General features: G+C 31.2%; 2 protein-coding genes across 2 annotated transcripts; both read right to left on the bottom strand.

Moving 5' to 3' along the window:
* Window positions 1-2,685: 2,685 nt before the first annotated feature.
* LOC134242976 (uncharacterized) lies at window positions 2,686-10,406 on the bottom strand. Its single transcript, XM_062725188.1, has 13 exons — window positions 10,300-10,406; window positions 9,887-10,009; window positions 9,214-9,327; window positions 8,930-9,007; window positions 6,697-6,821; window positions 6,292-6,322; window positions 4,689-4,895; window positions 4,337-4,483; window positions 4,042-4,127; window positions 3,695-3,765; window positions 3,317-3,420; window positions 2,897-3,206; window positions 2,686-2,802 (listed from the first exon to the last, which is right to left on the bottom strand). The coding sequence occupies exons 1-13, from the start codon at window positions 10,364-10,366 to the stop codon at window positions 2,721-2,723; spliced, it is 1,545 nt and encodes a 514-aa protein (XP_062581172.1). The 5' UTR covers window positions 10,367-10,406; the 3' UTR covers window positions 2,686-2,720.
* Window positions 10,407-14,516: 4,110 nt separating this feature from the next.
* Window positions 14,517-22,885, bottom strand: LOC134242974 (uncharacterized). Its single transcript, XM_062725187.1, has 12 exons — window positions 22,819-22,885; window positions 22,358-22,480; window positions 21,908-22,003; window positions 21,368-21,445; window positions 21,047-21,171; window positions 19,742-19,828; window positions 16,678-16,770; window positions 16,338-16,451; window positions 15,986-16,193; window positions 15,562-15,727; window positions 15,344-15,457; window positions 14,517-14,637 (listed from the first exon to the last, which is right to left on the bottom strand). The coding sequence occupies exons 1-12, from the start codon at window positions 22,883-22,885 to the stop codon at window positions 14,517-14,519; spliced, it is 1,392 nt and encodes a 463-aa protein (XP_062581171.1).
* Between the last annotated feature and the right edge of the window lie 2,633 nt (window positions 22,886-25,518).

Raw genomic sequence — 25,518 nt, 5'->3', positions numbered from 1 at the left:
TATTTTTTGTGTTGAGCGATTATTCTGGGTTTTTACGATTTTTTTTTTGGCATTGAACACACGATGAATAAGTGTATTAGATATATGTTGTGAAAAAAGTCCAATTAGCCCTGGGGTTGAATATCGAAAGGGGGGATGCCCTGTCCACAAGTACATTTGGTTTTCCTATGCGGGAAAATACATAAAAATTAAGTTTAGAAGACAATACAAATAAATATATATACTCATGATATAAGTAATTTTTTTAATATCTAAGAAGCTATAATATAGATTGAAGTATATTTTTCTGATCAAAAATCCAATAATTATTAAAATTTCCTTCTAATATATATAACACTCTTTCTTACATTGTAATATAATTAAATGACCCATTAGTTATAATTATTTTAAACGATTTCTTCATAGTAAAAACATAATAAAGGGGAGTAATCAAATGTTGAACCCGCTTTTGATTGGCTAGTTTGGATCTTGAATTTCGAATCTCGAATTTCGAATCTCGAATTTCGAATCTCGTACTTTGAAACTCGCTTCTGATTGGTTAGTTTGGATCTTGAATCTCGAAACTCGAATTTCGAATCTCGAATTTCGAATCTCGTACTTTGAAACTCGAATCTCGAATGAGCCTTCTGGGCTTTCGTATTCTATGGCAATCACAACGCTCTGAAGAACATATTTTCTAAAAGACCGTGCCATATTTTGTAAATGTCTAGTTTCCAACATGCATTGAAATTTTTTTTAAAAATGTCCTTTTATGTCCATTAATTCGTTAATTTTTAACACGTTGACCGTTTTCAAATGAAAGAAATTACAGTGGCTGCAACGTTATTGTTGACAACTTACACGAACGATCACGTTACACGAACGATTCCGCACGATTAACGCACAATTAAATCTGTTACACGAACGATCTTTCACGTTCACGATTCTACACGTTACACGATCTTACACGGTTGCTAATGCAAACGCACGATTCTTCATTTAAAATAGTTCAAAATATTTAGGAATCAATATTTTCAAAACGATATACGGCTTAATACTAAGTCAAGATTTCAAAGAATTATCAATATTATTTCATAGACTTGGAAAAAAACCGGAAATTGATATTTCTGTAGCTAAATATATGTAAGACTTAATATTAGATTATAAATAATTATTTCTAAGGTAATTCTCCGACCTAAGAAAACGGATTTTGTTCGCTCTATCAGAAGATGTACATCGTATAATGTCGTATAATTTGACTGAATTGGATTTCATGATATGCAGAAAGGGGGATACGATTGAATAAAAATGGCAGCATGGAATGACTTAAGTTATGATTACAAATCTTATCCGTATGCTTCCATTGATTCAATGTCTGCGAATCTCTAAAAATAAACTTGCCAATTATTCAACTTTTTTATTTGCAGAAATTTAAAATTAATTAATTAAAAATAAACTCAAGAGATAAACACAGATAATGAAAACCCCGAAAATCATGTTGTGTGCATGTATATTCGTCGACTAAATAGTTATGTAAGCATTGAGAAATGTTTATTTATTTGTAAAAAAAAATATTTATTTTCGATGCATTAATTTCAAGATTATCCTGACCACAATAAGAAGTAAATAATAATGAAAATCAGCGTTAAATATCTAAGTACGGTTTATCACAATATTGATCGCGGTATTTGACGAGAACTTTATATTGTACGACTTACTATATTGCTTATTTACGTGCGATAATTAGTTCGTTCTGCATTCTATTATGTTGCGCTTCATTCATTGTATTTGGATTTAAATAAATAAATTAAGAAAAACAAACAAGGGAAATGCTTATTTTACAAATAACATTCCGATAAAAACTTACAAAACGAAATTTACACGATTCTAAACGCACGATCTCGCACGATTAAAAAAGCACACGATTGAGTCTGATATATACACGATCTCGCACGTTACACGAACGATCACGCACGATACACGAACGATTCTACACGATTGGTTTGTCAACAATAACGTTGCAGCCACTGTACATAAAATATTGATATAATGTAAAATTAGAGATTAAAAACACTGTCTGGTGATCGAATCGTGAAAAGCAGAAATATATAGCAATAGGTCTCTGATTACAGCAGAGGTGAGATCTTGTTTCGAGAAGTAGTAAGCAACACCTGTATAAGACAAAGCCATAGAAAAAGGCATTTTCATATTTCTGGTATTTAAAGGTTTTGAGACTTTTAATCTTCAATCAGAATTTTGTTTAAAAGTCCATATTCGATATACACCACTTCTTGAATATATTGTAGCATAATTGAAAGGAAATATTTACTAACTGTTGATAGTTTTCCTTGGATATATTTTCTAATTAAGAATTTGGAAATTAACCTTCTCTTTGAAAAAAAATTGAATATGCAGGTAAATTTAAATATTTTTTTCATCTATTTCCAATACATATCAATATCTATATTAATTTTAACTATTAGATTTGCTAGACGAATTCATACATTGATATTATTTCAATTGAATCGGGTATAAATCCTAATACATTGATGGTAAAAATTATTACTCAGCAATATATTTGTTATATAAATAAAACTATGGATGACCATCTTTTATTTTCTTAATTCTTGCATTAGTTAATAAAACTTATAATCAAATCACTTTAAATTCTACACGCTTGTGAACATACCCACACAAACGACAAACACACAAACCAATCACGATGTAATTTTATTTATGTACTAGTTTTTAACAATTTTGACTTCTGATTCCTCTCTTGTCGTCAAGTTTATCTGTATACCTTTGGCCATGACTACTCTGTATCTAAAATAAAACATTATTCTATTTGTTTAGAAAGATTTATATTTAGAATAGCAATCATTTTTTATTCGTGTTTTACAACAAACTTTTCACTTACGTGTTTTCTTCGATTGTAACAATAACAGTAGAATTAGGATTTCGTTTATAACATCTGTTAATTTTATCATTTATTTTTCTTGGATACACGTTCCACTGGCCTTGTTTATCTTTCCAATGCCACTGATCTAATGCAGAAAAAGATAATGAATCTAAACTTCCATCAGGTTCTACATCAGTTGATTTGTCGTCAACTTTTTCGTTTTTGAAATATTTCCCTTTAGGCAATGTCAAGAGAGAAAGTCCAGCACTGGCATTTTTGCAAATCTTGCTGGATTTAATATCAATATCGTTTTCAGATGCACACGCTTCTATGTGAAACAAAAAGAAGTCTCAGTCATATATTTTTAAAAGAATTATATGTCTGTTTAATTTAAATAAAAGTACATGTATATAAGATAAGAATTCTTGAGAAGCGTACCATTTGACGGAGAACTTTCAGAAAGTTTCACAGATGACTCATTAAGTTCTGCCTTTCTGATTTGTTCTTGGAGATACTCAACAGCTTCCGGTGAGAAAGGATCGCTGTTTAAATAATGGTACTCACCAATTATGATTTTATACATTTATAGAACATAACTTATAAAGGATAAATCAAATTATTTGTAAATCCTGAGTTGGAAAAGTTTTAGCGTAATAAATCACTTTGAGATATATAATAATTAAAATAAAATAAGGAGTATAGCTTTTGAAGCTGTTAGTAAAAAGTAGTGATGTCAATTGATACAATGGGCCTTTATCGCTGAATACAACTGGACATGACAGAATAATATGCAATGTATTGGAAACGGATATTTACCAAACCTGTAGATCATATTTCCCACGATATCCAAATCTGTTTTCTGTTGTTTGGCCGTTTTGCCATCGTACCTGTAAGAAGACAAAATCGTTATTTGTGTGAGTAAGATTTGAAATTACTTTGTCAGACTTCTTTCATTTGTAATGTGAAATGGATGGATCCGACTTTGACAGAAAAATGTTAAGTAAACCTGTGTTTTTTGAAAATTCGACATACATGTTCAGTATAATAAATATGAATTTTAATTTTGCAAAAATTTGACCATAATTATAATTTGAATAAATTCAAAATGTTATTTAAAAAAACCGACGGAAGAGAGTGAAATATTAACAATCTTACGAACTCACAAGCACGATTCCATTGTGTTTACGTCTGTAAACTGATCCTATACTCAGGTTACTCTTTTCCTGGTATCTCCAATCCCAGTCTGGGCCTGGTTAAAATTCACATTCTTATAATTATTTCTAAGCAATCACCCATCTTAAGACTGAGCAATGCCTTACCTAGTTGAGCTAGCTAATCTAGTCCAGACAAGTTCTGGCACTACTGCTGGTGCAGCGTTAGCCTTCCTAGCTCGTATATAGAAGACATTGTGCATCAAATTTTATGCTTTTTAGAAACTGATTGTTTTATCATTGTTACCTTTTTTGACGAGAGAACCAACAGCAATAGTTTCTTTGTATAAAATTCTAGGTTCGTTACATAAATTTACATCATATTTATCTATTATAGGTCCGTATCTGTATGGATATCTCGAGCCAGTGTCCCATTCTACATTTAACCAGCCAACTAAAAGAGAACATCAGACATCTCTTAGAAGAGATATGTTTTGATATTTTCAGAGTGGAGGAACCTTATAATAAAAAAGAAGGAAATTTTATTTAACCCGATGATTTACTACATTATTTTACAGTATTTTGAATTGTCAAGTCGTTTAAACATCTTAAATGAAACTACCATTGAGTAATTTCATTAAATTTTTATTGAGATTTACTTTTTTCTGAGTGTCCAATAACCGTTCCTGGCCCATTGTTATCCTGATTATTACATTCCCAATCACGTCCACGCTTGACTCTGCTCCCCAAAGGAAGCATTGCTGGATCTCTTTCTTGGAATATGTAATTCATTTCATCATCAAGTTCTGTACATATTTCATCCCATGATTTGCAAAGTGACTTCTTTGAACATATTTTAACTATATCTTTCTAAAAAATTATATTTAAGACATTTTAAGGTAGTCCGATTCTCAGGTTTATAGAATTAGCAGTTAAGTAATCAAAATACCCATAAAAGTATCTCTGAATACACAAAGTTGTATAAATTTATCCACAGTATATCTTTAAAGTAAAAGATTAAAAGTGATCATATTACATAGGGAAAATTGTCAAATCTCCTATATTTTTGCAGAAAAAGCGAACTGGAATATATGCATTTTCTAATTGCAAATTTATCAACAAATGTATTTTAGGTTAAAAAACGATAGGTATCCAGGCATTCAGAGAAATTGTCATGATTTTTATACTTATTTTGTATTTTTTGTCTTCTATTTCCGTCATGTATTCTATAATACATAGTGTGAAAGGCTTTTGCTTTCATTGCAAGACACGACAAATCATTTCTAATTTCATATCATGCTATTAACATTGGTATCAAAGGCTGGATTCAAGAAAATCTTATTTCTCTAAAACTGTATTATTTTTTTTTTCCTTTTAAAGAGTACAAAAGTCAGCTTTTATAAGACCTTTTCTAAGACTTCCAAAAAACCTTGAATCTAATAAAGATGAATAAAATGAAAATTGTTGCATGAAAAAATTTCATTTTCAAGCTTCATTTTGAGGCATTTCAAATTAAATGTTAATTTTTGGAGTTATCCTTCCTGGCTGAGGATCGAATATCCTTAAGGGTATTAACTTGTATTTGAGTTTGAAATTTAAAAAAAAGCTAAAGAAAAGCTCACTTGCTTTGAGCTCAGATGAGCTAAATACATGATTTATCAGGACTTATGAAAATATTTGAAAGTTAACAATAATCCATATTTTAATTTAGTTTTGTACATGCATGGTTAATCTTTTTAATTTCCATTTTACCTGATCAATTTCTGTAAACTCTCTTTCAGGAAATTTGCAAGCCAGCAATGTCAGAATCATTTCGCGGTCAAAACCATCATTTTTCATTGTAAACGATAACATAGAAGCAGTTTTCTAGAACAAAAATTTGATTCAAATAAATACATATACATGTACATGTTTCAGAAAAGAAAATCAATTAAAGAAACTTCCAAAATTTATTTTGGCTTTTTAACTTACAATATTTTCAAAATACTTTGCTAACTGTCTTGCTTCCTTAGGATATACAATCTTCCCTCCCCTGGATTGAGCAGACATGAAATCTAGAGTTATCTACGAATATATAGATCAAATTAACTCTAATTGCTCTATATTATGTAACGTCTAATTAAATTTTAAAGGTTTTTACAGAACATGAAAATATACAAGCTTACGTAAACTTTCATAACCATAAGTATAAATGAATGACAAATACCAGATCAGGACTTCTCCCCACAGGGATGCAAAAGATAGGATTTACTTTTCCAATACCTCTCGTATAATCAAGCATCTGAGTCTTATCCTGAAAAAGTTTACAGAATGACAATCGACGCTTTATTAAAACCAGTATGATATACAATAAACAACGACGCTTCCTATTTTGTATTGTTTTATGGACTTCTGATCTCGAGTACATATGGAGATAACGAACAGTGCTCCTTGGCATGATCGGGAAATAACGGAAAATCCGTCGATAATTTAATTTGTACATTATGGCCTAAAATTTGGTATAAAGAAGTCAGTCATGACTTAATGAAAAATTGTAGTTAGTGACAATGTCATTGTATCAACCATAGAACTTACGATATGATGACTTAAAATGAGACTGTTGATATTCGTCTCAGCAGTTTGTTTGACAATTGGTAATTCACCTCGTTTTAGAAATTATAGGACTACCTCTTCAGTTTCATAAGCCGATGAATCTTCAACGTCACCAGTAGCACTAAAATCAGTTGGTCTACCGTCCGAAATAAGAATTATTCTTGGATGAACATGAAAGTCTCCTATTCTTTTGGTATGTCCTATTTAAGAATGGTTCAAGAGGTTTTATTATAAAAGTTAACGAGAATATGATGCAGTGTGTTGCGAAGCATTTTTTGAGTCGATCATTCTTTATTTGTTTTGCACATTATGCTAGATTATCCGTCAATTTATTTTATTTCAGAAAGGAAGAACGCCTTTCGATATTAAGAGCCATTCTCTGTAATGATTTGAAATTTTATATAGGAGCTGTGGCACGCATAGTCTCAGAATTTCTCCAAACTCTCTATGATGAATGTCATTGATACCCTAAACTGAAATCAGGCAAAAATTGGTTGCTATGTTTTATAGTTACCATGGCAACATGTCTTAAAGTTCGAAAAATGGCATTTTTAAACATGTTTAGAGCACCATAGTTAACATTTTCGGCAAAGCAAACAATTGTCAATGACTGTTTCCAAAAGTTGAAGGTCAGATGTCTCAAATGCATGATAAACATGTTTGGTAAATCAACTATTACATACGTTACTATGGTAACAAAGTATTCAAAAGTAAAAAAAATATTCATTGAATTTTATTAAGTTATACACGTAAAAATAAAAAGCAATTATAGGATGAAATGTGACCAAATAATAGAAAAAGAGCCTTGAAACACATACCAAGAAAAAAATATGATATTTCATTTTGGTTGCCAAGGTTTTTATACCACAGAGAGCCTTCAAAGTAACACTATGTATGTTTAAATCTGATCCTATCTTTAAAAAAAAGCTCATTTCCTCATAACTAATGACCAATTTCATAAGATGTTGGTGTGCTCCAAATTTTCCCATTTGAAAAAATTCAGATTAGATTCTTTAAATAGAGCGTTGCTATGGAAATAAGCAGAAAATATATGCTTAAAAACCTGAAAAATATTTTGTTTCCTTGGATACGTACCCTTAAATGTAGATTCCCAAAACTTTTATGATTGATATTTATTAACAGCTAGTTTGACTTTTAATTTTGACTATCATCCAATCTCTAAGTGGATGCAAGAAGTTGGCACACAGGGTTTAATATTGATATAAAGTTCTCAAAATCGAACATTTTCCCTTCTTGGTAACCATAGCAACAGTGTTGTTTTATTCATCAAATTTTATCAATATATGATATTCAACTTCAGTTCTAACAGATAAGTACTATTCAAGCTGAGTCCTTTAATTTGTTTCTTGATTATATGGCAATTTAATTCTTAATGCAGCGGAAAATAATTCACTTTTAAGCACTGGTACTTTGTTTCCATGGTAACACTACAAAGTAGCAATTATACTCAATTTTTCTTATGGTTTTGGTGTTGCAATGTCCTAAGGATGCATATTTGCCAGTCTTGAATTTTCATGTTTTTCCTCAAGACAGTAGCATTAACCCAATCTTAGTTACTGGTTTTGCATGGTTACACTGTGTTACCATGGCAACCATTGAAGTTATTTATAGAATAATATTGCTTATACTTATATACTTAAGGTCAATCATTTTCATTGTTTTTCTTAAGTCGTTGATTGAGTTCGAGCATATAACACCTACCATTAGTGAATACTGAGCGTTTTTCAGCATATTTCAGCATTTCAAATGTATTCCAAATGTACCCTTGGTTACCACTTACTTAGAGATATATTCTAAACAGTTTCTTTACAGTATAAAAGACATCAAGGTGTCATATTTTTGTGAGAATGGTTTGTTTGCTTTTTCTAGTTTTTATTAAGCCACAGTCAAGATTTAAAGTGGCTGAAAATCTCGATTTTTCAAACTTTTCCGGCTGTTGCCATAGCAACCGAGACACGTAGCAACGAAATTTTGTTTGATATTTGTTTCTGGTGTCAAGTACTAAGCATGGGTGAAGTTTCATCAAAATCGGTGACCATGCGTGGCAACGAAGTTTAAGTGGTTACAGAGAATGGCTATTAATTATCATAATTAACAAGCACTTGTATATTAAGGCAACGTTTTGTTTATATAGTCGCAATAATGATTTTCAAAGATTGTTCGATCTAAATCCTTGGTTTGCAAAGAAACAACACATTTGTTAAAATATCGGACGCAATATTTTGTGAATAGTTAAATGATATGATACTTATTCTAAGAAATGTTAATAGTAACAATTTCAACTTACCTACTTCACGTCTTAAGCATGCTGTGGCTAAGATGAACGCTGCTGTCAGTGGTGTTGGTCCTCCAAATTCAACGTCATCTAAACATGAAGCTAAATATTATTCAAAGTATTGAATTCGAGTATGGGCTAGATAGTCAATTGTATGAGATAAAGTGTTAAATATATATGTTCATTTTACCATTTTAGATTTTAAAAGTAGGATTGAGAGTATTAGGAGAGAATATGATTTTTTAAAGAATAATCTATACTTATTTTAAAATCCTGTTGAAAAATTATTATGATACTTAGGCAATGTTTTATATCCATGTATTGATTTGAATAATAGCGTTGAAATCTTGTGTGTTTTCCACATAATATAACAGCTACATTTTCATCGATGTCTGGATGGTTTGTGCATTCTAAAAAAATCTTTCAGAGTTATTACAGTAAGCAATCAATAATTAAATATTATTCTTAATTTTTCATTTTTTTAGAACAAAAATTATTAGTATTATTATTAAGTAAACATTTCCCATTTAAGTAGAACTGATAGGCAAATCATATACTAGTGAACGAAAGCCCCAAAACACCTTCGACATTCGAAGCTCAAGCATACGATTAGCAGGTTATTTTATTATTATTAAAAAAATATTATAACACATATTTACCCTTCAGCATTTTGCTGTTTTTAAATGTCTACGCGAACAATACACAATATCAAGAGTCATAAAAAGGGGCATATAGATATATATTGTAATTGATTATCTTAATCCTATAGGGAGTGCCCATACCTGACTTGGAGTTTAAGCCCGTTTTTTTCTTTTTTAAATAGTTTTACTTTGTCTCGATAATGGATAAAGTCGTCCCTAACTTTGAGCTTAACTTTCACCTCTTCAATGTTTTAATTAGCTGACGACCATAATTTAGGAGATAATATACATACAGCATAATAGCATACGGAGTTAAAAATATCTATACCATCAATAATGGTGCTAAATGTCTCTTTCATTTGTTGAAAACCTTCCTCTCCAAGACTTAGAGATGTATCTAATATAAATATACTGCAAGGACCTCTTCCATATTGATGGCGAACTTCATGATCTTGAAAAGGTTAAGAATGCATCTCTAATTTACCAAAGTTCTCGCAAAAACGTTTGCAAAACAAAGTCAAAAGATAAGTTTAATATTACCGATCTACATAAATATGAGGGTGCATGGTTTTTGATGTGTGTATAAAAGTAAACATACCTCTTTCTAAATATACCCATTAAGCAGTTAGAGGGTATTAAAATCTTATCTTTTCATGGTATGTATGTTTTTCTACATGCTCTCTTTTAAGATAACTTGCTTTTTAGCATTTGTTCATAGAAGCGATTATTAAAAATGCATACTCTTTGAAGCCTCAAAACCAGCTTGTTCTTCCCAAAACTCTTGTGCTTTTCTGAATCCGAAAGCCATCTACCTACCCAAGGTGGGAAAAGGAACAGTCAATCATTGATGTCAACATGGTATTATGGAATATGAGATATGGATTAGGAATATTCTAGTAAGAAGATAATGTTTTTGCAGCCCGAAGGACCAGGCTGCTCTATAATTAATTATAAGTTCGGTTCTTTCTGATGAAAATTACGAAGAACACAATAAAGTACATTTTTAAGATAGTATATGATTTTCATGTTATATAAAAAGTTGCTTATCATCTTGTATCGACAAAACGTAAGATCCGCCATTTCTAGAACATTAAATTTTACTTATAGTATAAAAACATAAGTTACAAAGTTTATGTTGATATTCTTTAAGTCAAATGTATATTGAATAATAGGTGATTTGTGATTATAATTTATATTTTACGCAGCCAATCGTTATTTGAGGAAATGATAACTTTTAAAACGGTATCATATTTTTTTCCGATTTTAATCTGATTAGAAGCTTTTCCCGTAGAAATATAAGAATATAACAATGCTGAATTAAATATATCCTCAAAAATTGAAGGCAATGCAAATAAAATAATTCCTGATTTGATTCCAAATCAATTATCTCTATTTTGTTAGAAAAGTTCATACTTGGATAAAAGTTTAGCTAAAATTGGCCTTTTACTTTTACTATTTTCTGCTTCCAGGTCCAATCATCACTGATTTAGTGCAATTTTTGGTTCATCAGATGTATGACTTTCCGACGAAAACTAGATACTGTTTTCGAAACATTGCAAACATGCAAAAATCCTGGACCCCCTTCCCCCAAATCCACCTGTAACTGTCTATTCTTTACACAGAGAACTTTGTTATTTCACATCTTTAAACACAATCATGGCTACTCACAAAATTGTTGTGCATCCCTAGCTTACCTTCGACTGTCCATTCTGTAAACAATGAACTTGACAAAATCAATTCATAAAAGTGATACACCCCCCTCCTTTTCCCCCTTTTTCATTTTTAAACTTCGTTTCTCATAAGAAAGGAAATAATGTTTTATGTAGGAGAAAGTCCTTAATCTGTCCATTCTGTGAGAGAAAGAACACATTTCGGTTCTAAGATCCTCGATTAGTTCTTTCTCTCATAGAATGGGCAGTTTTCGACCTTTCACTTTACATGTACATTAATTGGATAGAACAAGCTGAAGGTGAAATCACAAAACACGACATGTCTATATCTGAATAATTCAAAATTAACTTACCAAGAGAATGGTTTGTATTCTTGCGTTGCAAATCACGTTTCCTCGTTTTGTTTTCCTGTTTAAATTTATAATTAAAACAGACTGTATAATATTTGATACAATATGATATTTGAAAACATTTTTGTTAATTATAAAAAAGGAAATCAAAAACAGTTGTTTGGAAATAAAAATATAATAGCAAAAAGAAAAATGAATGTCATGTATGAAAATTAACATTATTTCGATTTGAATTGACAGGACTTTCGGAATTGATATAATTGAAATCTGAATTCTTCACAAGGTATGATTAACAAACATAATAGGACAAACATCAATACAGAGGTATTTTATACATACCTGTACATTCAAAAATAGTAAAATCGCTATGGTACAGCATTTAGATAGATAAATTTGATGACTTTAACTTTTCAACTTCCCTTACCTATGCAGCAATTTACCTTCATCACCTGCATACGGAGTATAAATATCTCAGTTGATTCGTTAGGCAAGAGCATGCTCTACGTATGAACAAATTCTAAAACGAGGTGAATTATTGACAAGCAAGTTGATGAAACAAGAATATCAGCAGTCTCGTTTAAAGTCATCATTTCGTAAGTTATATGGTCGACACAATGACCTTGTCAGCAAATACAATTTATCATTGAGTCAAATGCTGACTGACGTTTTTCATACCAATTCTTAGTCCATTTTTTTAATACACTGAATTGACGACGAATTTTTCCGTCATTTCCTGATCATGACATGGAGCACACGGCGGGTGTAACTGGCCGGTCAGCAGGGGATGCTCACTCCTCCCTGGCACCTGATCCCACCTCTGATGTTTCGGAAGTCCGTGTTTACTCTGCTCCTATTTTGTATTTTTTATGGACTTTGAGATTGAACATTGTTTGTTATCTCTACATTCCTTCTTCAAAGTATAAATTGAAAGATTTTGAATTACCGTATAAGAGGAGGTCCTGTGTTACAGTAGGTGCTGGCATGAAAAAGACCCTTCACTGCTCAATGGCCCTTAGTGCAAGTATAGTACAAAATTTGAAGCTCCCCATCGGCAAATGATGGCGTCTCCGAAAGAGTGAAAAATTCTCGAGAGTAAACATTTATTCAAGTATTTATATGCAAATATAGTTGAGTAATCTATTTCTAGTTAATTGGGTGGGTGTACATTCGAAACACATGTTTTGGTTCATGGTTGTAATATGTATCCCTCGATACTACTTATCCCTCTATATCCTATATGAGCCCTATAGTGACCAATCTGTCAATTCGTCTGTACGTGCCAATATCTCCATGTCCGTAATATACTTTACAAATGCAGCATATGTTTATTGCATAATAAATGTTAACGATAATCCATGACCAAATTTGCAGGCGTAAGGTCAAAGTTATAAAACATTTCTACGTAAAATCTTTGAAGTGAGCACAATATTTCCTTTTCAATCTGGTTCAGTGGATTCGAAGAGTAATCGAATGTGAGGTCAACGATCCTGAAATACATTTTCGGGTCGAAGTTTAGTATAGAATGACAAAATGATATATCAAAAAGATAAAATGAATAATTTTCTAGAAAATGATAGCGTAAACAGTTTCGCTTTTTTTTTTAAATTTACATAGGTAATCTAGAAAATTTTATTTTTTGACATTCTTTTTCCTTCCCTTTATGTTTGTTTATTCGTTAATTCAACAATTTCATCGTTGTCATATAAAAGAAAATGCATAAAATTTTGATATCATATTAAATTAGAGACAAAAACACTGAATGAAGATTAATTTACGAATACGATGATTAATTTACCAAAACGAATCGTGAATAAGCGAAATATATAGGGCCCTGATTAACCAGAGATAGAATCAGGTGCTTAGAACATGTAGAAGGGGTACCGCAAGCATCACTACATCTATCAATGAAACATGGGCGCCATAGTCTGATCAGTTGGTAAGAGTAATCAAAAGTTTTAAGGAGAAGACCTTACACATATTTTTTTTTATATTAAAAACCAAGTTAATCACCTCGTGTTCACCTGAATTAACAAAGTCAACAGAAATTGAAATCACTTAATTATAATTTTTTTTTTATAAATATATCAATTTCAATTGAACTTGGTATAAAATTAAAACATTGAAGGTTAATATTATTGCTCATTAATATTGGTATATATGAACCTACGGAAGAAAATAGCAGCTAGCAATTTCTAAATTCTTGCAATAGTGGATAAAAACTTTAACATCCAATCACTTTAGATTATTCATGCACGAAAACACACTACCACAAACGAAAAACACATACACAAACCTATCACGATGAAAAGTAATTTTATTTATGTACTAGCTTTTAACAATTTTCACTTCTGACTCCTCTCTTGTCGTCAAGTTAATCTGTATACCTTTGGTCATGACTACTCTGTATCTAAAATAAAACAATATTTCTATTTGTTAAGAAATATTCTACGATTTATTTTAAAGTCACAATCAAGTGTTTTTTTAATTCCTTTTGTTTTGTAATTTGTTAAGTACAACGTGTTTTTTAACTTTTCACTTACGTGTTTTCTTCGATTGTAACAATAACAGTAGAATTAGGATTTCGCTTATAACATCTGTTAAGTTTGCTGTTAGTTTCTATCGGATATGGGTTCCATCGGCCTTGTTTATCTTTCCATAGCCACTGATCTGATGCATAGAAAGTCAATGACTTTGACATCCTGTCCGTTTCTACATCCATTGAATCGCCTTCGGCTTTTTCGTTTTTAAAATATTTCCCTTTAGGGACTGTTAATAAAGGAAGTCTAGCATTGGAACTTTTCCAAATCTCTCTGTTAGCATTGTTTGAAGATGCACACGATACTAGAAGAAAGAAAAAGAAATTTAAAACTTCAACCAATGAATCTTATAATGCGGAAAATAAGTTAAAAATATTAGATAATAGGGTTGCTTTTAAGAATCAGACCTTAGATGAAGGACTTTCAGAAATATCTACTGAGGAATCTTCGGCTGAGGAATTCAAATCTGTCTTTCGGGCTTGATCCTGGAGGTACTCAACAGCTTCCGGGGAAAATGGGTCGCTACATTAGAACAAAGATGTAATACAATTACTTACATTTAGTGATGTAATTACTGCCTCTATTCCCCAAATTCTTGAAACAATAAAGCCTATCCTATAACTTATATCACAAAGATATTTGATTAGGAAAAAGTTATTATTACATACTTCATAATGTTAACACCCAACAAAAACCCCAATAGGCATGTCACTACTAATGGCATTTTGACTAATTATAAAGTATCATTGCTAAAGAACTAAAAAAGAGTTTTAAATGCTGGAAGCAACATTGTATTAGCTAGGACAATGTAACTGATAATCACCAAATCTGTAACTCATATTTCCCACGATATCCAAATCTGCTTTCAGTTTTTTGGCCGTCATGCCATCTCACCTGTAAAAAAGAAGTCAATTAGAAGATTTTGTCGATTTTGAATCACACGGATGATAATTTCGTCAGTTTCTGAGAAGATATGAATTTTCAAGTATCAGAAAATGCCATAAATTCTTTGATCATTAAATATTTGACGGATTTGTTCAATTGCATTGAACAATTCCATTTCTTTTACATCTGTAAACTGATTATTTATCCTTGGTAATTTTCATATTAAGCTCATCTGAAAATACCATAAATTCTTTGATCATTTACTTTTAGTTCAATAAATATTTGAAGCATTTGTTCTATCACTAGTTTTAATATATAGAAATATTGTTCAACATTATATAACGATCTTCTGATTAAGGATTTTGGAAAACGCACATAAACAATTCCATTTCTTTTACATCTGTAAACTGATCCAATACTTCTGAACCCATCATCCTTGTCTCCACCTTCCCAGTCTGGACCGAGAGTAAAATTCATATATATATATAGTTATGCACTTGTAAGTATTTTGATTAATACCGGTATATTAATTGTTAGCCACTGATCATGCTTAATATTTATTTACCTCTTTTAACAAGACAGCCAGTGGCAATATTGCCTTTTTTCGTAATTCTAGGTTCACTACAAACTATAACATCATATCTACATATATTTCTAAAAGGTGTTTTAGATCTGTATATGTAAGGATGCACCGAACCAGTATCCCATTCTACGTATACACATTTATCTAAAAGAAAATGCAAATTAATTTTTGGAAACTAAATTTAAAAAAGACTGCATGAAGTAAAGTTTTGAAGAGAGTGACAGTTAAAAAAAGATCTATGAAAACAGAAAGGATGTGAATCTGTCTTGGAAGGAGAGTTCCAAGTACAGATTGCTGTGAACAATTGAAGTACCCATTTTGAATGCAATACTTTTACTCTTAGAAAGTATGTTTCCATATTATCAAAACTAAAATATCTTTTATGTATAGTAAGCGAAATACCCTTATTATGCCCTATCACAGTCCCAGGTCCATTATTATCCTGATTATCCCAGACCCAATCAGGTCCACGTTTGACCCTAGATCCCAAAGGCGGCATATTTGGATCTTCCTCTTGATATATGTAATCCATTTCAGCTTCCTGTTCTGCTTCTATTTCTTCCATTGAAATATAGAGTGACTTCTTTGAGCAGATTTCAAATATATCTTTCTAAATAAAATGTCGAGTAAGTTTCATAATTATGCAAATTTTGTACAACGAGGTACAACGAAGAATAAGGGATACTAATAAGTTTGTTCCCTTTTTGGTCCTATTTATAAAATATGCTAAGTTTTTCTTAAATTTCCTTTTTACCTTATCATCTTCTGTAAACTGTCTTCCTGGTAGTTTGCAGGTCAGTAATGTCATAATCATTTCGCAGTCAAAACCATCATTTTTCATCGTATATGATAGCAGCGAAGCAATTTTCTAAATAAAATAGTGTGATAATCCAGTGCTTTATTTTTTTGTGTATCGTAAACATGTATTACACTTCAGTTTGAATATACATGTTTAGTCTTTAAACTAAATACATTACCCATAAAAAAAAATTATAAACAAAATGTCCATAAATTAACACCATAAGACCTTTAAAGGATGTAATTAACTGCAAAAAAGTTAATAAGGTATTTGGGTTTTTTTTCCCAAAAAGTACCAAATTTTCAGAGTATTTTGCAAACTGTCTTGCTTCTTGAGGATACACAATCTTTCCTCCCCTGGACTGAGCACAAATAAATTCTAATGTTACCTATAAATATCAATTAAAAAGGTTAAAAACTTATAAATGAAATCAATATCATTTAAGTCTTATACGATTCAAGTTAAATATATTAAGATAATAAAAATGTTATTAAAAAAGGAAAACAAAAAGATCGTGTAAAATACTAATGCCCCCATATGACAACTAATGGCGAAAGTTTTTGATTCCTAAAATCAAAGTTCAAGCTCCTAAAAGAAGTCTCTCGTCACAAAGAATACACCTATAATATATAAAATCTTATTACCCAAGAATAAAGACGTTCAAATGTATGTCAAATTGAAAGTTATGATCAAAGGGTCAAAATTAAAGGCACCCAAGGGAATATCTTTTCAATTAAAACTCATAAGAGAAAATACAAAAGTCCTTAAATCAACCATAAAATATATATAGCGGAGGATAATTTTTTTTAAGATATTAGCCAAACTCAAGGTCAAATGTTCAAAATTGTTGGTAACCAAAGGAAGTTCTATCCACGAAAAATATAAAAGCCCTAATACCAAAAATTATTTTAAAGACAGATGATACAATTAAAACTCTTATCAGAACTCTCGAATATAACAATGTAAGCCATGTATATTTTATTCAAATGAATAAGTTTAATATAATAGATTTTCATTTTTCATTCAAAATTTCCCAATGAAAGGACTTTTGTACATTTGTATAGATTTATAATGATGGTTGCAGAAAAGTGGGTTTCGAAAAACATAGTTAATTTTCTTAAGGTATCCGATCCATAATAGCTTCCAATTCAATGAATACGAATGCATAACAGATATATATTGTTGAATTCTCAGTATATGTAGATATTATGTTCATGTTTTAGTCTCAATATGTAAGAGCAAAACGTGTCCTAATTTTTATTTACCTTGTTCCGTCTTTGAAGAGTTATCCTCCTTTGCGTTTAATCAATAAAATTCATTTTAAAAAATCTATCTGGTGAAAAAATTATTTTTAAAAACGGTTTTCTATTCTCATATATTAAACTACATCTTTCAACCATAGTATATTTGATATTCATAGTATTTATTTTATAGAACCTGATGAATATGTTCAAAACATTTTCAAAGGACTGAAAAGTCAGAATAGGGGGAGTTTAGCAAGAGCAATAACTCTTATAGAGACTAGCAACCCAAAGAAGAAAGTTCAAGCCAAAGCATTACTGAACCTAACATTTAAAAAAATCTGGTTCCCATTCTTAATTAATTAATCACTGCTCGGGTAACCACATTTTCGAAATTTTCTCCTGGTAAATCGTTTTCTACCCTAAACTGCTTTGGATAAGTTTCAGAGTATTTAATACAGGATGGATATTTAAGGTTAGAATATTATGTCTTTTTATGGGTCGGATACCTTAAAATATTTTACAAAATTATTTTTCTTATCATTTACAATCACAATTTTTCCTAAAATATATACCAATTCAGGCATGCATTTGTATTCCTTTGCATCATTTGCCTTTTAAGTCCAAGATTCAAGATTTTCAAAAGTTTATCACACTAACTTGATGGTGAGAAAATACTGTCAGGTTCAAAATTTTTGACACGCGAAGAAAGGTTTTGTCAATGCAAAAGAAATTTACATTTGAAGTGGGATATATAGTCATACATGTAGCACAAACCCTTCAAATGTTACGGTCAAGGTAAAAAAAATATAATTTTGCAAAGTGGTTCAATTTTCAAGTTAAAGGTAAAGAGGTCAAATAAAATGGTACCCAAGTAAGTCTTGTCACAAGAAATACACATGTATGATATACGAGGGTTGATCCAAAGGTTCGTGAAATTTCTTCAAATTTTATCTTTTTTTCTAGTGAAATTGGTTGAAGATTACAAATGAGAATATAGACACTTTTTGAATATTTTAAATAAAAAACTTTTTAAATACTTATGTTAGTAACTCTAAGGCAGTTGCCATAGAAATGGTTGTTTGGAAATGCTGGGGAGACATTAGCGTGTTCATATTATTTAAATTCTTAATAAGTGAAATGAGAATAAAACATGCCTATGTGGTATATAAAACAAAATTATGTCATTATTACAATTGCTTGATCTTTTATAAATCTATGTGTGAGAGTTTTACTAACTTAAATAGATATTTAGTTTATTAGTTGATGATTTATTGTTCATCTTTCAGTTGTTAGAAGACGTCAAATTTCAGTCAAGTCAAAACAGTTTTGTGAAAATCCCAGAATCACTCTATCAATGCATAAACGCGTATATTATTGACATAGGCTGGGAAAAATGCATTTAATGACTGGTTTTCCAGTGGCATAAGAAATTTAAGAAAAATAGAACTTTCATGGACGTTGATTTACGGCGAGACCGCCTTTTGGAGGCTGTGTTTTAAGTGTGTACCCCCTAGACAAATTAAAAGCGTTTATGGACGTTGTCGGTTGACGTATCGATCATGACATTGCTACTGAAATTGGAACATCATATGGAAACATTAGTATTTTGAAATATGATTGAAAAATGAAAGTAAGTTGGTGCAAAAGGATATCCAGGCTTTTCTTGAGAAAAAAATGGAGAAAAGAGCAGCATTTTAGAATTGCGTATTCGAATTGGACAATAGGGTGAGATGCTTCTTTGACATGTATAACGTGACATGACATATTTAACGACGTAACGTCGAAGTCACCCCCGGGTTTTACAACTATCAATTTTCAGAAAGCTCGTGTGACCTTGTTTGTGATTGGAAAGTTATGAAATTTTTCAATATTGTTGCATAATGACTCTATATTATAAATATTCCTGTTGTTTGATTTCATCGAATCACATTAAAATTTTAGATAGAAATTCCACGAACTTTTGGATCAACCCTCGTATATGCAAGGCATTGGTTAAATTAAAACAAAGCTAGGGAGAAGGTTAATTTTTTCTTTGCAAACAATTAGATAAACAGCCAGGCGAACAGGACAAAAACTAGATGAACAAAACATCCGATTACAGAGCATAAAAAATACCAGATCTGGGTTACTTCCCACCGGTATACAAAAAATTGGATGTACCAGTCCAATGCCTCTTGAAAAATCTAGCACGCGCTGCTTATCCTAAAAATAGGTAGTATATTATACACTTATGAAAGTAAATCAATGAAAATACTTGAGAAATGCAGGGACACAAATTTGAAGTTAATATTTTCTCAGCTTTTTGGTATAATATAACGACTTCTTATATGTTAATTATATGTTTATATAGCAATTTCACACGGAAATATAATAATTAAACACACTTATTGTATCTGGAAATCGTTGAAACCACGAATTTCGGAAGGCCTTTGACTGAAGCATCTTAAAAAGGTTTATTCTTATGCAATTCTAAGTTAGACTTTGATCACCCATTATGATCCCATCCTAATTTGTTAAACTTGGGGTCATGTTTTGAACAATTTGAATCTCCACTACCAGAGAATGCTTCCATTTAAATTACCAATAACAACTTTGCTATTCTCGAAAAGAAGGTTTTTAAATGTATTCCCTAAGTAATCATATGTTAAACTTTGATCACCTATATGTATAGGTTGGGGTAACTACACTATCTGTGAATGCTTTCAAAAATCTATGACCAATCATGGCTTTACAGTTCTTAAGAAGATTCTAAAAGATGTTTCCTATGTATTCTTACCCCCAGGATGATGACTTGAACAAACGTGAATATGCACTACCTGGGGATGCGTTTCATCTTTCCTGGCCCAGTGGTTTAAGAGAAGATTTTTTATAAGAAGCCATTTATTTACTAATTCAAAATTAACTCCCCTTGGGAGAGAGCGTGGTCCTTCATTTGAAAAAACTTAAATTCCCTTAAAACAAGGATACTTCGAAGAAAATTTGATTGAAATTGGCTTGTTGGTTCTTGATAAGAATAGATGTGAAAAGTTTATGACGACAACGATCACGACAAACAACCGAAAAATTATGCTCAGAAAAGGTCACTACAGTCTTCGGCTCAGGTGAGCTCAAATAAGGATTTTGTTGTTTTAATGTGTATAAATAAAAAAAATAATTAACTATAATCCAGATAATACAGAATATAAATGTGAGGAAGCTAAACCAACTCACCAGTATTTTCAGTCCGTGCCCAGTGATGTTTGCAGAGTTAAGCAAATTGAACACACTCGCAAAACTTAAATTGTTTTTAAAGATAGGACACGAGCTCTGCTATAGTTAATAATTACATTTCAGTGGGTGTGTTCAAATTGTTCGGAATTATTTCACATTGTGTTCAAATTGTTCGGAATTATTTCACATGCAGAGTATTTAACATGGTACCTTTTCAGTTTCATAAGCAGGTGAATCCTCGACATCACTAATGACAGTAAAATCAGTAGGTCTACCGTCCGAAATAACAATTATTCTTGGATGAACATGAAAGTCTCCCATTCTTTTCGTATGGCCTGTCAGGTGTATAACACAAAAGGTAATGGCACAAAAAATGATGAAAATGTTTCTTTTACTGCGGTTTGTACTGTATTTGCAGATTATATGTAATACTGTTTTACAAATATTATTACAGTTGTATTATTAAATAATAAAGAATTTATTTATTTTTATTGAAATATTATCCAAGGTCAAATGGTAAAGAAAACTTACCTACTTCACTGACTAAACACACCTTTGCTAAGGTTAATGCTGCCATGAGTGGAGTTAGTCCTCCAAATTCAACGTCATCTAAACAAAGAAGAAATTTTGAAATATCTTTCAGGGTATTGTGATTGAGTTAATGCGAATTTCTGTATTTCCAATTTTAACTACTGTGAAATCACAAATTTTCTTGGGGGTTTAATTTTCGTTGTTTTCGAGGTATGAGGAGACCCACGAATTCATGACCACCACGAAATGTAAAATGTTACATAAATTAGTACTTATTTATTCTTGATCCACGAAATCAAACCCCACAAAGAAGAGATTTTCCTCAAACCACGAAAATTTGACCCCACGAAAATATGTGATTTTACAGTATTTTTTTTTTTAAATTTTGCATCCAGAATCCATAGATCTTAATTCAAAAATATTAAGCAAAATATGGAGTTTTCGATAGTGCTAAATGCCTCCGTATGGAGACAATAATAACAAAATAATATAGGCATGATTCAGGAAATCTTGCTAAACAATTATTTTTATTTTTGTTACCTAAGCAATGTTTTATATCTGAGTAGTGATTTGAATAATAACGTTGGAATTTGGTGCTTCTTCCACATATAATAACAGCAACATTTTCGTCGATATCTGGAAAATTTGAGTATCTTAAAATAAAATAGTCCCCAAATTACTGCTTATCAATTCATTTTTTACAAAGTACTGATACATGTAGTTTTCTTAAATCAATTAAATTATGAAGAGAACTTCTCCATGTATAGCATTTATTAGAGCAAACATATAAAACAGACTTTACTGTATTATTTGCAGGTGCTTCAATAATAAAATAATACAGAGAATGAATATATGTCGATTCCTGGTATACAAAAGCTCAAGTTTTAGAATACAAAAAGACATCATATTTTGCACTTGATTGCTTTCTCCAAGTCACCAATACTGATTAAATAACATTGCATACAATATGGAATTAAAAAACATCTTTACCATCAATGATAGCGCAAAATGTTTCTTTCATTTGTTGAAACCCTTCTTGTCCAAGACTTGAAGATGTATCTAATATAAATATATTACATGGCCCTCTTCCATGATGATAGCGAGATTCATGATCTTGAAAAAATAAACATTTTCTCTCTTACGTACTGACTTCTTATAACATTGCATAAAACGATTGTAATGAAAAAAAATTGAAGTTCATAAAAAAGATTTATCAGCCTGTATTGTCAAAGCTTTTCATAGATACAAGTGAATAAACATAATTGCTATCTTTAAAAAATGTGAAGAAGTTCACAAGTTATGTATATCAATAAAATGTATTTAAATTTTTTACTTGCCCCCTGACATATGTTTGCGAATCTATGATGAAAATAATTCATTTCCATGAGAAATAATAATTCCTATTAATATGAAATTCTTTCTTTTCATGTAATTGTGTTCGAATAGCCTACTTTTCATAGCTTCATAAACAGCTTGGTCTTCCCAATAGTCTTGGGACTCTCTAAATCCGGAAGCCATCTACCTAGTAAAAGTGGAAAAAGGGGCACATTTAAATGTTATTGGTGTACATTATACGTTGACGTTGTTTCAAAGTGTAGTTAATTAAAGTTATAAATATACAGATCACAATCATAATCTTGGGTTTAAATCTTCATTAAAAAAAGAAACATTATGAAAAGGAGAATGTTATTTTCAACAAAGGACATTTGAGGTAAATGTAACGGTGCTTATAATCAACAAACTAGATGCTGTCATGAGACAGTAATACCCGCACTATGGTGTTTGCCTCTAAATACACACTCCTTGATATTGGACTTTCCAAGGAAGAAGTCAAAATAATTCTATAATTATCACCGTACATGTATTCGTCAAATTGAACATAAAATTTTCAGGTGACCATATGATCTATGAGCCTCACATATGTATTTTGAATACTTAATTCATTACCAGTCTGAAATAACAGAATTTAATTAATGATTGAAGTAAAATACTTAATTAGATTCAGATAAATATTTTTCCCATAATTTGGAACTTTTTAAATTTACTTTCTCAACGACATATTATTTTAGTACAAAGCGTTTTTGATGAATTTATCAAAATGTGCAAACTGATTTTAGTACTTGGTCGGGAAAAAAACCCATTGAAAATACAACCCAATTAATTTGTCAATGCCTATCTCTCTCCCCCCCCCCCCCCCCCCCCCCACCACCCACACACACACACACACTCTCTCACTCTCACATTTTTTAAAAATAGACCTAGATGGCAAAGTTATGTTAAAACATAGTTTATTATGAAAGTTTGAAATTTGTTCTTGTACTAAACAGTTTTACGTGTGAACATCTTATTTTCTACATTCACAGTGAATTTGCGTCACCCATTATCATATTTTTAGATATCACCTCTCGGCACACCTCGGCCGATTCATACTGGCAACGGAATCAGCAAAGGTTTGTCGAATGAGATTATTTAGCACATGTATGCTGACGATGCAGTGTGGTCAGTTAAAATCATTTGTGTTTTAATTGGATTATATGGATTATATTTCATGAATTCGTTGTAACGACCTATGACATTCGGTAAGTACAAGTTAGATTTAGTATAGATTGCATAAAAATAAATAAATGCAAATGGTTAGGTTGAAGTTCAAAAAGGGTCAAAGATATCGCATGCCACAGTCGACAAATTTCACATTGTCAAGTTATCTCCCGTTGCGGACATTCAGTATATACAGGCGCAGATCCAGAATTTTTTTTTCAGAAAGGGGGGGGGGGGGCTGTCACACCTCAGTCAAAAAAATCAGCCCAAGATTTCCTGAGAAGCAAATAAAAAATAATAATAAAAACAATGATGGTGGAGTCCCTGTTTTCTAAGGGGGAGGATGTCCAAAGTCATTTTTATTCTCTACAGTACTACAGTACATAGTCTTATTTAAATAACTGCTAATTCCAGGGGGGGGGGGGGGTGTCTGATCTCCCTAGCCACTGACTCCCTGTACCTGAAATGACAATTGATCTTATGACTCCATAATAGTAGAAAATTTTTTCATTTGACTATATATACATATTTTGTTTCCTATGTTTATGTATGTTTGTCTGTCCACAGAAACTTTAACCTTGCCCATAAGTTTTAAGTGGATTTGGCTATACACATGGCTTCAATATTTCATAGGTTAATTTCTTTTGGCAAAACCTTTTAATGGGTACCACCAATTTTGACCTCTTGATCTCTTGACCTTGGAGTTTGACCCACTTTTACAAGAAAAATTCTTTAAACTTGGCCTAAGTTTTGAACAGGTGGTACTAGGACTTTCATGCTCTAACATGTGTAATCATTGTGAACTTTAAACAGGTATAATTATTTTTGACCTAGACCTTAGAGTTGAACCCAATTTAACTTTAACCTTGGCAATAACTTTTGAACAGGTGAGGAAGTTCTAGGGATTTCTCTCTTTTTTCACATGTGTATTCCTTGTGACAAGACTTTCCCTTTGATACCCTTTGACCTTGACCTTGGAGTTTGACTTACATTTGAGAAACTTCAACCTTTGCCAAAAGCTGCCATAACAGTTGCTGTCACAACAAACAAACAAATTACTAAAAAAAAAACAGTATACATGTACATATTTTATATTCAACAGATATACATCTGGTCATATCTCTAGTTCTCCCTTGAATGAGACATAGTGATATAAATTTTAAAAAATAATTATGATAAGAGTTGAAAAGGTTGTGCATATTAAAATATACTAAGATATACTAATTAGATATACCAGTTTAGATATACCAGTTTAGCTTAATTTTGCTACCCAAAGCACCTTGATTAACTATTTATAAGCATACTGTTTTCTGAAATGTACTGATTTCTGTTGTCCATCTGTTTGTCTGCAAACTTTTCACATTAACTTCTTAAGAACCACTGGGCCAATTTCAACCAATTTACATTTAAATATGCAGGGGACTTTTTCCAACATAAATCTTCTTCTCAAGAACAGCAAAGACATTTATTGTCCCCCATTTTCGCTAAGGTAGGGTACATTAAATCTCATTTGTTTGTCAATCTGCCCATCTGTCACAATAAATTTAACCTTGCAATTGGTCATCATGGTCGTATATTTTGAATAAGAAGAGACAGGACTTTTATATTAAACA

This window comes from Saccostrea cucullata, unplaced genomic scaffold (genome assembly GCF_032062105.1).
Source record: "Saccostrea cucullata isolate Sc308-1 unplaced genomic scaffold, CSIRO_AGI_Scuc_v1 ctg4622, whole genome shotgun sequence".
NCBI classification, from domain to species: domain Eukaryota; kingdom Metazoa; phylum Mollusca; class Bivalvia; order Ostreida; family Ostreidae; genus Saccostrea; species Saccostrea cuccullata.
This window is presented reverse-complemented; position numbering and strand designations above follow the sequence as displayed.